The following is an 18,066-nucleotide window of genomic DNA, read 5'->3' on the forward strand; positions in this document are numbered from 1 at the left end:
CCTGTAATTCCGGCTACTCGGAAGGCCGAGGCGGAAGGATCGCCGGACCCAACAGGTCGAGGCTGCGGTGGCCGGGAGCGGCCACTGCACTCCAGTCTGGGCGACAGAGTGAGACTCCAACTCAAAAAAAAAACCAAAACAAAAAAAACCAGAAAACCAGTTAGGAAATATTGCAGATGAAGGTGCATAAACTATGGTGTTTGTTAGCAGAAAACGGGTTTGAAATGGATTTTGACAGTGAATCAGACAGGATTGGATGACAGATTGGAACAGGTATGCAAAAGGAGTTGCCCTTTTATTTGTTTAGAGTCTCACTCTGTTGCCCAGGTCAGAGTGCAGTGACATGAACACAGCTCACCACAACCTCGACCTCCCAGGCACAGGCAATCCTCCTGTCATAGCCCTGTGAGTAGCTAGGACTACAGGTGCGTGTCACTGTACCCAGCTAAGTTTAAAAATTTTTTTTATAGATATGGGATCTCACTATGTTGCCCAGGCTGGTTTAAAACTCCTGGCTTCAAGTGATCCTCCCTCCTTGGCCTGCCAGCATGCTGAGATGATAGGCATGAGCCACCATACCCTACAGAGTCGCCTCTTTGACATACAAGAGATGTCAAATCGTTTTGTAAAAGCTCAGAGCTAAGCAAAAAGACTAGCATATATTTGGGAGTCATGGGCAAATGGCTTTTATTTAAAGTCATGACCCTAGATGAGGTAATCCAGGAAAATAATATAGGTAAAGAAAAGTTGGAAGGCTGAGGTGGAAGGATCGCCGGAGCCCAACCGGGTCGAGGCTGCGGTGACTGGGAGCGGCCACTGGACTCCAGTCTGGGTGACAGAATGAGACGCCAACTCAAAAAAAAAAAAAGAAAAAGAAAAGACCCAGAAATTACCCCTGGGTACTCTCATCTTTTAGAGGTCAAGTTGAGAAGAAGAGGACTTTATGAATGATTTAGCTAATCTTACTTAGAAAGCCTAGTGCTGCAGGAACTTGGATCTAGGCTCAGACGAAGAAGCAAAGCTACCAGTATAAAATCCCACTATAATTGGTTTTGGATAGGTCAGATGCTGCGTCTGGCTGTGAGAGAGGGGTAATCTCACCTTCTAATTTATGTTTATGACTACAACATCTAAGAGAGATCTGGAATGAGGAAGACAAGACAGGATCAAAGAGAAATTGTTGATAATTTGAAAACATTTGACACTGCCTGCATTTAGAAACACATTATCATATAAATAGAATTAAGAAAATATAAATCAACCAAGGAAAGAGGTGGTAAATATTTCATTACAGAAAACTTTGAGTATCGTTTGTCTTCCCATAAATTAATGATGCTAAATGTGCATTTACACTTTTTCTGTCTTAAGGTAAGTATTCTAGACATAATATATCTCAATAACTATTTGATAAACTATGCAAGATGTAAGAAGTGGTCCAAAAACAAGTTTGAAAAGTTATGTTTTGTTTTGATTTTTTTTTGAGTTGGAGTCTCACTCTGGCGTCCAGACTGGAGTGCAGTGGCCGCTCCCGGCCAGCGCAGCCTCGGCCTGCTGGGCTCCGGCGATCCTTCCGCCTCAGCCTTCTGAGTAGCCGGAATTACAGGCGTGCGCTACCACGCCCGGCTGATTTTTTGATTTATTGTAGAGATGAGGTCTCGCTGCCCAGGCGAGTCTCGAACCCACGGGCTCAGGCAATCCACTCACCTCAGCCTCCCAAAGGCGCGGGATTACAGGCTGAGCCACCGAGCCTGGCTGAAAAATTATGTTATTTTTCTGTATATATGATTTTTTTTCTGGTTCAAGTAAAAGAAAAAAGCAAATGTTTTCACTTCAAGGAATCTGTAAATATCTAATAGTTGGCTATCTCTTAATGTGTTTTTTGAAAAATCAACTTTACAACATAGGTTGTAATATAACTTGAAAGTCATGCTGATCCATTTTTCAGTTGGTCACAAAGCCTGACCTTTTGGGTGGGATGCTAATTAATGAATTATTCAAATGTCAAATGTCATTTGACTTTCTCTTCAACACTTTTAGTAACCTATGGTTTGCTGATTATTTGGATTCTTTGGAAATCTCTCACTCCTCTGTTCTAGAAAAGCGTTCTGGTTTCTGCGCGTGTTCCTCTTTGCCATACTCAAACATTTGGGAAATGGAAATAGGGAAGCAGTAACTTCTTAGAAAAACTATAGATGAATGGAACAGGAACTGCCAAATTAGCAAAATGTAAGAGGAACTGTTGATCTTGAACGTGATTGCTTTGGCTTATTTTTTCTCCTTTGCTAGGAGACCTGTTATGATGATGTGCGTCGTGCTGACCACACTCCCCAGCTTCACCTTTTCTATAGCTGTGACTGAGGTATGGAATTCTGATTTCTTTCTCTGCAAGATTTTGAGATTATTAAATGTCTTGTTCTTGGAATCTAATAGAACAGCATGCCCAACAAACTTCTTAAAGTTTATTTAATCCGATCTTCTAAGATCATTGTTACCTCGGTGATTATAGAAGAAGGTCCAGAAGCCAGTTTTTAAAAAATGACCTTTGTGTTTGTGTGTGAGTGACCGATACGTTATTTTTAAATAACAAAAAGTAAGGAATTTGAAAGTCAATCTACATTCTTCAACCAACCTTATGTTTTTCATGATTGTCCTCAGTCCTAAATGAATACAACAGGATCTCAGGGAACAACCACTTACATTCTAAGACCTTTGATGAGATATCCACTGACAAATAATTGGCACATGCTATTTATTTAAAAATAACTTTGAGTTTTGTTTTTACTAAATATGACTTCAGAAAGATTCAGATGGATGTCTGCAGGGCAGGAACATTATCGGTAGCTCTTTTAGGCTGGGGGAACTTTATTATTTAACAAGGTCAAAGAAGAATGTTCTACTAATCTTATTAATTTGTGAAAGGCTATGAAAGATAACTTTTACTTCACTAAAGTACACAGCTTAAATTACTTTTTGATAGTAATTTATATGTTGAGCAAATGGTCATTAAGAGCATATTGCACGCCAGGCACTAGGGATACAGAGGTCAGGAAATACGGCGGAGTTTCTGGTCTTCAGTAATTATTTACTGACAGGAAAGAGAAAAATAAGCAAGCAATTAGAACAAGAATCATAAATGTTGTGAGCGAGACCAAGTAGTGTATGAGATCAGAGATTAAGATTGTTGGAATACATCCTAGATGCTCCATTAGGACAATGTATGAATGTATGGGATAACTTCGGAAGACCACACAGATGTACTTTGCATCGAACAAATGGCAACGGATGAATATTTCCATCTAGATTTGTCAGTCCCCCCCCCCACAAAGACCTCATAAATCACTCCAGAATTTTGCAAGAACTGTAAAAATTCAGTTTACAGTCTTTCAAGGAGCAACACTATTGTAAGTGGTATAGTTGGAGTTTGATAGCCCTTTTTGGTTCTTTTTATGATGTCTCAACTCCCGTTGCTTATTTTTCTTTCCCTTTTTTTTTTCTTTTCTAATTTTCACTGAGTATAACACATAAACAGAAAAGTACACAAGACATGAATGTACGGTAACCATAAAGCAAACCCCTGTGTAAACACTACTCAGGTCAAGAAGTAAACCTTGGCCAGCTCTCTCCCTATCCCTTGTAACGACGACTGCCTTTCCTTCCTTGCCAAAGTCACTTCTACCTTGACATCAAATACCACAGACTGTCTGCTTGTTTCTGAACTTGTTACAAGGGGAAATGAATGATGTCTGTCTTCTTTTATTTGAAGTATGAATGTGAGGGTCATTCATGCTTTTTGTATAACTGTAGTTCTTTCCTTTTCATTGCTGTGCTCTATTTCATCTTATGAAAAGATCACAACTGATTTATCCATTCTATTCTGAATGGCCATTTTTAGTTGTTTCCAGTTTTGGCTATTACAACTAATGCTGCTGTGAATATCATGGGTATGTCCCTTGGTGTGCATGTGCAAGCATTTCAGTTGGCCAAATAGAATTGATGGATCAAGAGATATTCAAATGTTACATTGTAACAGATAATGCTAAACAGTTTTCCAAGGGGATTATACTGATTTCTATAGTAATTTTATAGAATTCACGAACAGAGATGAGCTTTCCTGTTGTTTCATATTCTCACCAGTGCTTAAATCATAGATCTTTTCATTTTGGCTCTTCTGGTGGGTATCTTCCTGAGTCTCATTGTAGTTTTAAGTTACATTTTTTTCAACAATTAAAGAGGTTGAACATCTTTTCATCTTGTCCATTTTATGTTTGTGTTTCTTATCTTTTAAAAGTTGATTTGGAAGAGTGACTTCCATAGTTTGATGACAAGTTCTTTTTGATTATTTGTATTGCAAATATCTTCACCCTCTATGACTTACCCCCCCCTTTTTTTTTTACCATTATACTTTTAATGGTATCTTTTGATGCAAGGAAATTCTTAATTGAAAAGTAGTCCAGCTTATAATTTTTTTCCTTTATAGATAATGCTTCTGGTTACTTTTTTTTTTAGAGGAGTTTGTTATTTTTGTGAATCTGCACCTCAAAGTCCCAAACCTATTCCCCTAATTATATTTTGGAGACTCTATTGTTTCTTCATTTTCTTTTAGAATCATAGTCACAAACTGATTTTTGTATATGTTGTGCGGTAGGAGTTCAAGTTTCAAGTTGTTTTCCTCAAATAGCAACCAATGAACTGAGGACCATTTATTAAAAAGTCTGTCATTCCCACATTTTTCTTCTGTGCTTCCTTTGTTATAAGTCAAGTGTGCATGTATGTAATCTGATTCTGGGCTTTCTGTCCTGTCCCATTGCCAAGTTTTCTATTCCTGTGCTAATACACACTGTCTTAATTTTGGTATTATAATAGTTCCTAATATCCAGAAAAATACATCTTTCTTCCTTGTTCTTTTTCTTCCAGAGTTTCTTGTCCTTTGGTTTTTTTCATATAAATTTTAGGATTAACCTGTCATTTTCTTTTCTTTTCTTTTCTTTTTTTTTGAGTTGGAGTCTCACTCTGTGGCCCAGACTGGAGTGCAGTGGCATGCTCATGGCCACAGCAGCCTCGACCTGCTGGGCTCAGGCGATCCTTCCACCTTAAAAAAAAAAAGTCTTATTTTCTAACTCTTTGTCTTTGGTATTTAGATATAATTTATTCATTTTGGGTAGATTTCATTCATATAAGTTTATATAGCCTATTCATAATTATTATTTTTTCTTTTCTTTCCTTTTTTTTTTTTTTTTTTTGAGACAGGCTCTCGCTCTGTCACCCAGGCTGGAGTGTAGTGGTATGCTCACAGCTCACTACAGCTCCAACTTCTTGGGCTCAGGCTATTCCCCACCTCAGCTTCTCAAGTAGCTAGGACTACAGGTCCACAACACCATTCCTGGCTAATTTTTATTTTCTTAGAGACAGGGACTCACTATGTTGCCCAGGCTAGTCTTGATCTCCTGGCCTCAAGCAATCCTGCCTTGGCCTCCCAAAGTGCTGAGATTACAAGCATGAGCTACTGCACCTAGCCTGTATTTCTTTCTATCCAATATTTCTTTCATTCTCTCTCTCTCTTTCTCTTTTTTGAAAGCAGGATTTATTGAGAGGACAGAAAAGCTTCCAGAGCAGGAGGGGACCCAAGGGGGTTGCTTTATTTCTTTCTCTTTCCTATTAGACTAGCTAATACCTCCAGGACAATGTTGAATAGAAACGATCATGGTGGCATCTTTGTCTTTTGCTTATCTCAGAGGAAAAATTTTCTATTTTTCACCATTAATACGATGCTTTTGCTATAGGATTTTTTTGTAGCTACCTTAGTCAGGTGAAGGAAATGTTCCAAAGTCTAGGTGAAATTACCTGAATCTCCCTTCTTGGAAGACTTTACATGTTAATATTTGTCTTCCTATCTCTTTGTGGTTAGACCCTCAAAAGCTCTGCTTAGCAGTCTAGTTGGAACGAATTACCCATCTCACAGTTACAGGGGCCTACTATTATATTTTTGCATGTATTAAAAAAGCTCTGTCTTTAATTGAAAGCACCTCCATTGATGTAAATCCTTATTGAATCTTTAGAAATAGTTCAAAACCTTGTGGAGTTTAGAACCTGACAAGCTTCTATTTTTTTTAGTAAATGTGCTTATAATCAATGTAGTACTTCATTCGGACTACTGAAAGAATTTTGAACAAAGAAAGTGCAATAATGTAACACCTCTAAATGGTTTGCTCAAAACAGGTTCAAAAGAACATTAATGGGTCCACTGATGTCTTACCGGATAAGTTACCTGACCTCCCCGTCTCTCTGGTTCTGACGTCTTTGATCGTGGTTGATATTATTGAAAAACTCAGGATATATCCTCTTAGAGGGAGTCAGAAGAGTAAGTGTTCCTTTTAAATATGAGTATTTTTAAAAGTTTGATGTATTTTTCACCTTTCTGCCACCCTGTTATCTGATGACGTATTTAATGATACCTTTTCTTAGGGCTAACATAACTGATAGAAGACTGCAAATGAAGCTATCTAAAATTTATCTATCTATTTATTTATTTATGAGTTGAAGTACCACTCTGTCGTCCAGGCTGGAGTTCAGTTGCTTGATCACGACAATCATGGCTCATGACATCCTCAGCCTCCTGGGCTTAGGTGATTCCTTCTGCTTCAGCACCCCAAGTAGCTAAACATAATTAAACTTAGACCTACCTTGTTAGCTAGACAGCTATTTTCATATATTATTTGCATTTTGGTAGTATTGATTAATTAAATGTTACCAAATATTTAATACCAACAACCTTAATGTTTATTCCAGAGAGAAATTATCTAAGCAAATTACTATAGATTTGCATTTTTCCAGGAACACTCTTAAAATCTCACATTCAGATGAATTAATAAAGAGTTTAGTTTAGATGCCTTTGCTACAAAAGTTAATATGACTCTGGCAGTTTTGTCCTAGAGAATTATAGTTTTAATTGTGGATTGTGAAAAAGCCAAAAATCACACTAATAAGATCCAACTATGCCACATTCCTTCAAAATGATCAGTTGAAACTAAACACAGATTGGCCTTAAAAATAAGTATTTTGTTGACTGAATATTTTGTTTACTCAGTCACAAATGCCTTCAACTTTCATTCAATTTCATGTGCTAGCCTCTGTGTTTAATGGGCAAGATTTACATGCTAATTATTGTGTGACTGAGAGTTTGTCACATCGCGCGTTTTGGAATGGATAGGTTTTGTAAGACTGCTTCTTCATGGGGTGAATGGGGTAAATTGAGTGAGTTGTGGGAGAATGTTTCAAAGTACCAGGGATCACCACTAGAGCCAGTCAATCATTTGTGGGTTATGTACCACCCTCTTTCCAGTCACTCTTGCTAACCAGATTGAAAGCAAAACTGAGTTGGAGGCCACCAGGAAATCCGAGGCTCTGTGCCTCCTATATTGCACTCTGTCCTTGGGTGGGAGACGACAGTCTGATATGTCTAACTTAATACAGGTGACAAGCAAAGAATATGCCAGCCAGGAAAAGGCATTCCCAAGTCACATCTGCCTCCAGAACCAAGTGTATCCATCGCAAACCTGAGGAGATTTGGGATTCTCCAAACGCTTTGCTACATTTTTAGATTTCTTAAGAATTCGTCTATTTTTAGATTAGATTTTTTTTTTTTTAGATGGGGTCTCATTATGTTTTCCAGGTTGGTCTCAAACTTCTGGACTTAGACATTCACCCTGCCTCTGCCTCCTGAGGGAGGGATTGCACTCTGCTTCAAATTAGATTGTTTCTGATGACTGTATTTTTCATGCTAATTAAAATTTTCTGTCCTCATTAAAGGTTCCCTTTTAAAAAGAAATGCACAGGCCAGGCTCGGTGGCTCTGCCTGTAATCCCAGCACTTTGGGAGGTCGAGGTGAGTGGATTGCCTGAGCCCACGGGTTTGAGACCCGCCTGGGCAACTTGACAAGACCTCATCTCTCCAATAAATCAAAAATTAGCTGGCCGTGGTAGCACGCGCCTGTAGTTCCAGCTCCTTGGAAGGCTGAGACGGAAGGACCGCCGGAGCTCAGCAGGTTGAGGCTGCGGTGACCGGGAGCGGCCACTGCACTCCAGTCTGAGTGACAGACTGAGACTCCAACTCAAAAATAAAAAATAAATAAATAAATAAATAAATAAAAAGAAATGCACACCTGGGCATGGTGGCTCACACCTGTAATCCCAGCACTCTGGGAGGATCAATTAAGCCCAGGAGTCCAAGACCAACTTGGGCAATATAATAAGAACCCATCTCCAAAAGAAAAAGAAAGGGAATGCACATGTATATTTTTGGGAATAAATTAATGGCTTTTCATTTTTGTTAGTGATAAGTTGGATTTTTAATGAGGAGTTTTCCTTGTATTCAAAAGTGATGATGACACTGAGAACTGAAAGAGGCCACGCAAAGAAGAAGCAGGTCTTGGGGAGAAGACTCTAGAACATCTTGTATCACTGCTTCTTCCTATCTGATGAGCCTCTTTCTTGAGCTCCTCCCTGCCTAAATTTAGGAGGGTTAATGTCTAGTGCGATAGCCCCACCACTTAATTCATTCACACTTTGCAGACATACATTCCCTCAAATGCCTTTGTAAAAATGAAAGACATATGCATTTAACTTGTATGCAGACCTTGAACCCAGTCTCCTCTGCTCATTTTAACATGCATGCTACTAAAATAAATTATGTGAATTTTGAATCCACATGTCATTCTCATTTATTCCCTGGAAGAAAAATTCATATAGAAATACATTAACATATACATCTTAATACATAAATCTGAACCTACATGTATGATTTCACTACATGCCGTACTTCAGGATTTTTAAAAATGGAGGTAGGGATGGATAATGAACAAGATCTAGGGTCATTTGGGGAAAGAAAATGAAAATGTGAGGAAAGCAAATATGTTCTGTGCTCTATTCAGATAGTTTACAACTCATGCTTGTCTGTGAGCTTGTGGTAGTTTTGACTTTATGCTAAAGAAAACTAAGGTAATCTACAGTGCTTGGACCTAGGGATATTCTTGGAGCATCCTAGCCGTCTTCATTTTATACTATAAAGCTTTAATCTTAGTGTAACTCTTCCTTTTCCAAATTTTTAGATAAAAATTATTCTGCTTATGAAATGTGCTTATGCTTAAAGTCATCTTCACCAGACCAAGTAATGTTTCTACTGACTTTCTATTGCCAGTGAAAATATCTCAGTATTAAGTGATTACTATGCAACAACTTCTTTTTTTTTTTTTTTTTTTTTTGAGTTGGAGTCTCACTCGGTCACCCAGACTGGAGTGCAGTGGCCGCTTCCGGCCACCGCAGCCTCGATCTGCTGGGCTCCGGCAATCCTTCCGCCTCAGCCTTCCGAGTAGCCGGATTTACAGGCATGTGCTACCATGCCCGGCTGATTTTTTGATTTATTGTAGAGATGAGGTCTCGCTGCCCAGGTGGGTCTCGAACCCGCAGGCTCAGGCAATCCACTCACCTCAGCCTCCCAAAGGTGTGGGATTACAGGCTGAGCCACCGAGCCCGGCTTGCAACAACTTCTAAGTGCATCGTTTCATGTAGATTGAGTCTCACATGGGAATGTTTTTCTGACACGTAGATCTCTGAGGCATGGAACTCTCACAAATGTGCATAGTAGCTTAGAATGCCAATCTCAGCTGGGTGCAGTGGTTCAGGCCTGTAATCCCAGCACTTTGGGAGGCTGAGGCAGGAGGATTGCTTCAGCCCAGAAGTCTGAGGCTGCAGTGAGCTATGTTTGTGCCACTACACTCCAGCCAGGGCAACAGAGTGAGACCTTGTCTCAAAAAAAAAAAAAAGTCAATGTCAATCCCAGTTTTCTAAACAAATAGCAAGAAAACAAAGGATAGCTTGAATGTCTCCCACTCTTACTGTTCTGTGGCTACAAGGGAGCACACCTCAACGTTTCCATCTGAATTTTGCCAGCTGACTCTTAACGTATCAATGACTGGAACTCCACCTCCTCTTCCTCTGCCATCTTGTTTCTGCTCCCATTTAAAAGCCAGACCCACTGTGTGTCTCCTGTGCCTTTTTTTGTTGGTCCAGACCATTGGCTACCCCGCTGCTTCTGCTTTACTCTCAGCTTCTCACTTTTCTTTTTCTTTTTTTTAAAGTCCACATATACTTTTTATTAATGACTTTATACATAGTAACTAATTTATTCCTTTCTTTTTTTTTTCTTTTTTACATAAAACATTTATTGTAGGGTACAACGTACATTATTGGGTGATGGATTCACTCATAGTTCAAAATTACATTCTACTTCTTAAATTTATACAAATAAAATATATATTTATTTTAGCAAAAATTAGCATAAATAAGCAAAAAGTCAGATTTTTAAAAGCCACTAGTAATTCTACCACTCCAGAAAAAACTTTTGTTATACATACATACATATATGAATATGCATGCTTTTTTTCAAAAACAGGGTCATACTAAACATGCTTTTTTGTAATTTTTTTCACTCAATGGTAGGTTGTAAATATATTTTCATAGTAAAAAATACATACTTTGGCAAGGCTATATTTCAGTACTGCATACTATTACATCCTATAGCAATAGGAATTTCTTTCAACCAGTCAGCTAATGTTCAACATTTTGCACATTTCTAACTTTTCACTATTCTAACAGCACTGCAAGGAACATTTTGTATCCAGGTCTTTGCCCACATGTTACTTTATTTCTGGATAAATAATTAAAGAGGAATTATAGGGTCAGTTTATGCCTGTGTTTAAGGATTTGAAACATGCAGCCAACCAGTCCTCAAGAAAGGTTGCACCAAATCACTTTCTCATCAGTAATAAAAGTACTCATAATAGCTGACACTTGCCAGCCCTATAATGTGCTTTGGAGAGTTCCAATAATTTTAGATATACTAATTTATTAATTCCCATAACAGCACCATGAGAGAGATACTAATATTTTCCCTGTGTTACATGTAGCAAACCAGTAGCACAGGAAAAAAGTCTGTCTCCTACACTTTGGTCAGCACTAGGTGTTAGCTTTTTCTTTTTAAAATTTCTGTTAGGGAAAAAAATGACATCTAACTTCTATCTGATCTATTTTATATGATCCAACTTAATATTTTCAACATTTGGAATGCCATCTCATGCTTTGCATTATACATGCACAAAGAAAATAAATCTGAGAAAATTAGAGCGATGTGCCCACAACCACACGTCTAGTAAATGGTAGCACTTAGCTTTGAATTGCATGCTCCCTGACTCCAGAGTCCAGATTTTTCCTTCATTACCACATTGCCTCTTCAGCTAGAGACTCTGTCATTTGGAAATTTGGTCTTGCCCTGGAGTAAAACCTTCTAGAAGATTTCAGGATGCCAACCCAGGAAACACTTCATTCTGACCTGCTCCGTTTAGCATGTGATGATGGGGTGCCTGCGGGCTGATCCAGAGGTTGCTTCCCAGCCCCATGGGCACAGTGATGCAGCAAGTGCATCCAAAAATATGTTAGGAAAAAGAAAGGCCTTTATAATGAGCCTGGGCCTTTCTTTGTCTTGTGAGGTTTTAACTACTGTAATTGCCTGTAGTGTGAAGGAGTGTATTTTTCTTTTTTCTTTTTTATATAATCAATATTTTTTATTATGCTGCTGGATAGCGCATTGGACCTCTCACTTTTCTGTACGCACACCTTGGCTCGCCTTCTTCCCAGCATCCCTTCTAGACTCTGCTCTCAACACTTTGGCAGTGCTGATACTTGCCTCTGGGATATTAACTGAGGTACAGCTACTGCTTGAGACTGATTACCTCTCTTCCTTCCACTGAGGAATTTCTTTGGATTTCTTCCACTGAGTTCTATGTTTGTTCCTTTGTTTGTTTTTTGTTTCTTATTTCAGTAGCTTTGGGGGAGCAAATAGTTTTTGGTTACATGGACGTATTGTATAGTGGTGAGGAAGTCTGGGCTTTAAGTCTAGTCACCAGTCCCACCTGTGCACATTGTACCTGATACAGTGATTTTTTCATTCCTCCACCCCTTCCCCCTCCCCTCCCCTTTCTGAGTCCCCAGTGTCCATTATACCCTTCTCTATGCCTTTCCAGATTCTTAGTTTAGTTCCCACTTATAAGTGAGAATACACGGAGTGCGGTGGGTGAAAAGGGAACGCTTACTCAAGACAGTTGTGTAGAGGTGCAAGTTAGTACAACCTCTGTGAGTTCTACTTTTCTAAAGAGGTCCCAAACAGAATACGGAAGAGCTGTTTATCTTTGGAAACACAGCCTTTTAGTCCTAGAATGTATATCTACCAACAGATTGGCTGGGCATTAGTGATTTTAGGTAATGGCCATCTACTCTCCTGGAAACCACCATTTCCCCTCCTAACTGTAGAACTTGTGACTGAGTGTGGCAGAGCCAGACATGGTCTCGTAGTTTCTATCTGCCTGAACCCCAATCATGGTCACCATTAGAGTCCCTTCTCTGTCACCACATAGATTCCTTAATCCCCATCTACATCAGTGGATGCAAACAGACACATGAGGCTATCCACAGTTATGGTGGGAGTTTTCAGTCCTACCTTTCAGACACGTTTGAACAGTACTCAAAGCCCAGCCCAGACACCGTGCTGCAAGGTGGTATTATAGAGCACAGTAGTTAAAGTACTATGCGGCCACAGATGAAGGAAAACTTAATTGTATCTAAGGTGTTGGAGCTCAGAAAAGATGAAAGGGAGAACCCGCTATTGGCAGGAGTTTGCAGGTAGACATGACAAAGGAAAGCTTTTTTAGAAAGAAGGTTGGGCCTCTGGGAACTCAGATGTGTATGTAGTGAATGGTTGTGTTTGGGAAGTAAAAATAACTTTGGTTGGGTTTCACACCCTGAATCAACAAACGTGTTGCTGACGTGTAAGTTACCTTCTTAAAACCAACCAATAACTGCTTGTTTATCAAATTATCATTTTAAAAACCTAAAGCAATTTTAAGAGCTACACACACACTCTCTCACACACACACACACACACACACACACGTGTGTGTGTATATTGGGGCAAAGGGGAAAACTGAGTTGGAGGTTGTGGATATCCCAACTCTTATTTCATCTGGATCAATGCAATTTTTGCTAAAAGTTGATATTTTATGTGAGATTTCATTCAAAAATAAAGAAAAGAGGTTCTTCTGCTAAATCTTTGAAAACCACAAATCCAGGAGCTCATTTAGAGTGGTAGGCTATTCTATCTCCAGGGCAGTCCCAAAAGTGAGGTCTCCAGCTTTCTGTCTCTCCAGGCTCAGCTCCCTGGGAATCAGGACTTTGCACCTAGAGGCAGAGTGAGCCCTCGTCTAGGGCCTTGAGGCAATTTCAGCTTTGGGAGAGTAGACCCATCCTGGTGGACTGGCTACACATGGGCTTTATGCTCAAACGCCTTTGAAAAACGAATCGCCTTTTTTAATAAACCTGCCATATTGAATTATTTATTTCTAATATTTTGTCTTTCCAAATAATACCTATCCATTTTAAAAGACTAAAAAATAGACATAAACAAAAAAGAAAAGGGAAATAAACCGTAATCCTACAAACTAGAGATTTATGACTGATAGCCTCTTGATGTACATTTATTAGTTAAGAAAACCTATTTTGTAATTTTTTTTTCCCAACAAGGTATGGTGGATATCATTCTTGTTATGACATCTTCTACTGTGCCTTGATTTATTTTTTGAGTTGGGATCTTACTCTGTCATTCAGGCTGGGGTACAGTGGCTCACCACAGCCTTGACCTCCTGGGCTTAGGTGATCCTTCCACCTCAGCCTCTGAATAACTGGGACTACAGGTGCATGCCACCACACCCAGCTACTTCTATTGATTTTTTTTGTACATATGGGTCTTGCCATGTTGCTCAAGCAACTCCTGGGCTCTAGCAATCCTCTTACCTCGGCCTCCCAACGTGCTGGGATTACAGGCATGTGCCTGGTCCTGTGCCGTTTTTATTGGTTGAATAATATTCCATCATACTAATGAACCATGATACATCTAGCGAATTCCCTGTTGTTAGACAAGTAGATTTGTTCTAGTTTTTAGCTATTATAAACGCTGCTGTTATGACTCTTGTTCAGGCATAAAAAGAGTTGAGAAGGACAAGGATACGGTTTGAATGAGTAAGGCAACGTGTTTTTGTGTTGGGCAGGGGTGACAAGTCATGGACGAAGGACATGAACATGGATAGTACAGGTGGTTGGTGTTTAAAGGGACCCTGTGCTGTGTATGAGAGTGAGAGACCTCTCAGTGCAGTGACTGGCACAACAGACGCTGGGGATGGAGAGAGTTAACTGCTGCTGGAAGAGGGCCGAATGATATCAAGAGGATGACTTCAAGGCGTCCTCAGAAGACCTGGGCATCTGCTCATGCCCAGACTCCTTGGCAACAAGGCTGACAGAAGAAAGTGACTATCAGGGACTGGCTGCACAGGCAGAGAGATCTGGAGGAGGTCATAAACGGGTTGTGTAATCGCCGCGAGTGGCAAGGGTGGCTTGGCTGTGTGAGGGCTATCTACATGGTCAAGACAGCTCACTAGCAGTGAGGTCACCAGGCTATTTGAGTGGAAAACCTCAACCCTCTGCAAAGAAGGTGGTGTCCACTGTCACATCGGTGAGGAGTGCCAGGTATGACGTTGGCAGGGGAAGGTTTTCGAATAAATCTGCTCACAGTGGCCTTGGCCCAGTTCCTCCAATGTAGTCTTTTAATACCCAGAGACTTGGGTCATGCTCTAGGGATCTCAGCAGCAGAAAGGATCCTTTCCTTAGGTTAAAACGCTTAGATATAGACTTTCTGGCTTGAAGTGTATGCAAGCTTTTTAAGGTTTTTCATATGTATTTTCAAATTGCTCCCCCTCTAAAGAATGGCCTGATGTACCCTCTAAACAGCAATGCAAGCAAACACCTGTTTCTCCTCAACCTTGTAACATTGGATAATTTATTCCATTTCATCTTTGCCAAAATTGTACCATAGGCAAAATAGTATCTGATTGCTTCTATAATTTGGTTTCTAAAGTAGTAGTTGAGTTTAATGTTTTCTCAGAGGTTTATTGCTTATTTTGTATTTTTAAAAAAATCATATCTATATATATACACATATATACATATGTGTCACATCATATGACATATATATGTCATATTTATGATGTGACGTGAATATGTGTGATATATATTTTTTCATGCCCTTGACCTGTTTTTCTGTTGGTATGTCCATTTTTTAAAATTACTGATTCATGAGTTCCATATATTTAAAGATGTTAAGTTTTGCCTTTTATGTAGCATATTATTTCAGAGTTTTCATTTATCTTTTTTTTTTTAATATAGTGGTTTCTCTTTTTCTCTTTTTTCCTTCCTTTCTTCCTTCTTACCTTCCTTCCTTCCTTCCTTCCTTCCTTCCTTCCTTCCTTCCTTCCTTCCTTTCTTTCTTCTTGAGACGAGGTCTCACTCTGTCGCCCAAGCTGGAATGCAATGGCACAGTCAAAGCCTCAACCTCCTGGGCTCAAGTGATCTCCCACCTCAGCCTCCCTAATGCTGGGATTACAGGTATGAGCCACAGTACCCAGCTTACTGTAGTGTTTTTGATACAGACAATTTTTAATCTTGATATAGTGCAAGCTATCAATGTTTCCTTTATTGTTCAGTCTTGGGCATTGTGCTTAAAAAGTCTTTTTCGCTGCTGGTGAAAATTATTTACCAATTATTTTCTTTAAAATTTTTACATTTAAATGTTTAATGAAGAAAAGTTGGGTTCTCTGTAGGGCGCAAAGTTGTTAATTTATAAGTAACCAATAAATTAGACACAATAAGCATTGAGTATTTACTTGACCTGGCAAAGCTTTTAGAACTCCTCCTCGATTGCATTTCTGTCTGTTTCTTCTAGTAGTATTTCTAACATATAAAAAGTCACTGATGAAGTGCTTTAACAATATCAATGCCAAGCACAGCCACCCCAGATGAACTAAATCACGATCTCTCGGGATGAGACTTGGGCATATGTGGGTTTTTTAAAAGGAAGATCTCATTGGATGACTCTGATTTATATCTCTAATTAAAAGCAGCGGTTCTGACTCCTGGCTGTATATTAGAATCAACTAAGGAGCTTTAAAAACTTTTGATGCCTAGGCTGCACCCCAGGTAATTTAAAAATAGATCGAATATATTTTGATATTATATATATATCACATAATATATAATTTTAAATATTGTTATAACAATATAATTTTTGGAAATAGGACCCAGGCACAAGTCATTTTTAAAGCTCCCAGGTGATTCACAAAATGTATAGTAAATAGAGGCAGATAGGGAGAAGGAAGGGCAGTTGACATCAGATGATGCCCCGATTTCTCGTGAAGTAGGAAGCACATTTTCTGCTGAGAACAACGGCGATGGATAGAAGGGAGAGAATCCCCAGAATGGGGGAATTCTGCAGTAACTGCTGTGGGGAGTGGAAATAAGTGGGTTGGGGTGAGAGAGGTGGGAGGAAAGAGTGATGCTGAAGGTACAGCTAAGAGTGACATCAGGAACTTGTCCTCAACCCTTCAAGATTATGTGATATTACTGAGAAATCTGGACATTGAATGTAGAAAAGATAGAACTGTAGGACTGATTCATGTTTGGGAGTTTGCAGAGCCAGAATGGGAATAAGGAAAGGAACTATTTCTTTCTGTGTTATTTCTCCTTCTTATTGACTTACAAAATTTAATTCCCTTTATTTTTTATTTTATTTTATTTTTTGTGAGTTGGGCTTTCACTCTGTTGCCCAGGCTGAAGAGCAGGGACGTGATCATGGCCCATGACAACCTCGACCTCCTGAGCTCAGGGATCTTTCCGCTGCAGCCTCCTGAGTAGCTGGGACTACAGGTGCACACCACCACACCTGGCTAATTTTTTGTAGAGACGATGTCCAAGTTGCCCAGTCTGGTCTCAAATTCCTGAGCTGAAGCAATCCTCCCACCTTGGCCTCCCAAAGTGCTGGGATTTAAAGTGTGAGCCACTAGACTCCAAAATTTAATTTCTTAAAATGAATGCCAAGAATAGTTTTTTTAATTGAATTTATAAGCTATTTCCAGTGAATTGGGGGCCACCTGTTAACATTTACACAGGCCAGACTCGGTGGCTCAGTCTGTAATCCCAGCACTTTGCGAGGCCGAGGCAAGTAGATTGTCTGAGCATACGGGTTTGAGACCAGCCTCATCTCTACAATATAATAAAAATTAGCTGGGCGTGGAAGTGTGTGCCTGTAATTCCGGCTACTTGGAAGGCTGAGGCAGAAGGATCACCAGAGTCCAGCAGGCTGACGCTGGGGTGGCTGTGAGTGTACCACTGCACTCTAGCCTGGGCGACAGAATGACACTCCAACTCAAAAACAAAAACAGAACAAACAAACAACAACAACAAAAATTTACACAGGAGCTCTTAGCCTTGGGTTTCCTCCAGAACCACCAGAAAAGTCTTCAATCACCCTGATTGAGAACCCTGAATTATAGAAAGTATTAGGAGCTGTGACACAGATCAAGGTAATAGCTAGGCGGCCAATCCAAATCCTTAAAGGAACTTGCTTTCCAGATTTTCTTGAAATGTCACTCTTGACACCTTAACCAAATAGAATATAAGCAATATCACAGAGGTTAAAAGGAAGAAAAAAAAGACGCTGCTTTTTTTCTGAGTTAAATGAATGACATTTTGAGTTCCTCTTTGGTTCTTTTTAAGAAATAGCTTATCATACAAGATGGGTCTAGTGTGTGAGTTGGGTTTCCATGATGTGTCGTTTTGCAATGTTCAGGGATGAGTATGAGGAACACTGTGTTCGGGGCCATGCCAAGAAGGGGGCGAATTTCCTTTCATACCGTCCTTTTGCTGTTTAGAAGAAGGAAGTTTCGGGAGAGTATGTCAGTTCTAGGATTTTTTTTTTCTTCTCAAGAAGTGAGTGATCATTCACTAGACTGGGGTAAGAGAGGGGTAGGATTTCTGATTTATAACTTCTAATGAAGTACCAGCTGTCAAGATTAGACCCATGGAGATTGGGCCAAAAATGATGCTGGAGTGAGTCCCGTGCCTACAGACATTAAAC

General features: G+C 39.6%; 1 protein-coding gene across 1 annotated transcript in view; it reads left to right on the plus strand.

Moving 5' to 3' along the window:
- The window catches only part of TMEM236 (transmembrane protein 236), a 46,386-nt gene that overhangs the window by 18,585 nt on the left and 9,735 nt on the right, over positions 1-18,066 (plus strand). The window contains exons 3-4 of the mRNA XM_008056340.1: positions 2,287-2,359; positions 6,217-6,358. Coding sequence (XP_008054531.1) covers positions 2,287-2,359; positions 6,217-6,358 — 215 coding nt within the window. The remainder of the gene's footprint in view (positions 1-2,286; positions 2,360-6,216; positions 6,359-18,066) is intronic.

The sequence above is a fragment of the Carlito syrichta genome, unplaced genomic scaffold (assembly GCF_000164805.1).
Source record: "Carlito syrichta isolate Samal-C Ts95f unplaced genomic scaffold, Tarsius_syrichta-2.0.1 Scaffold302327, whole genome shotgun sequence".
Classification (NCBI taxonomy): Eukaryota; Metazoa; Chordata; class Mammalia; order Primates; family Tarsiidae; genus Carlito; species Carlito syrichta.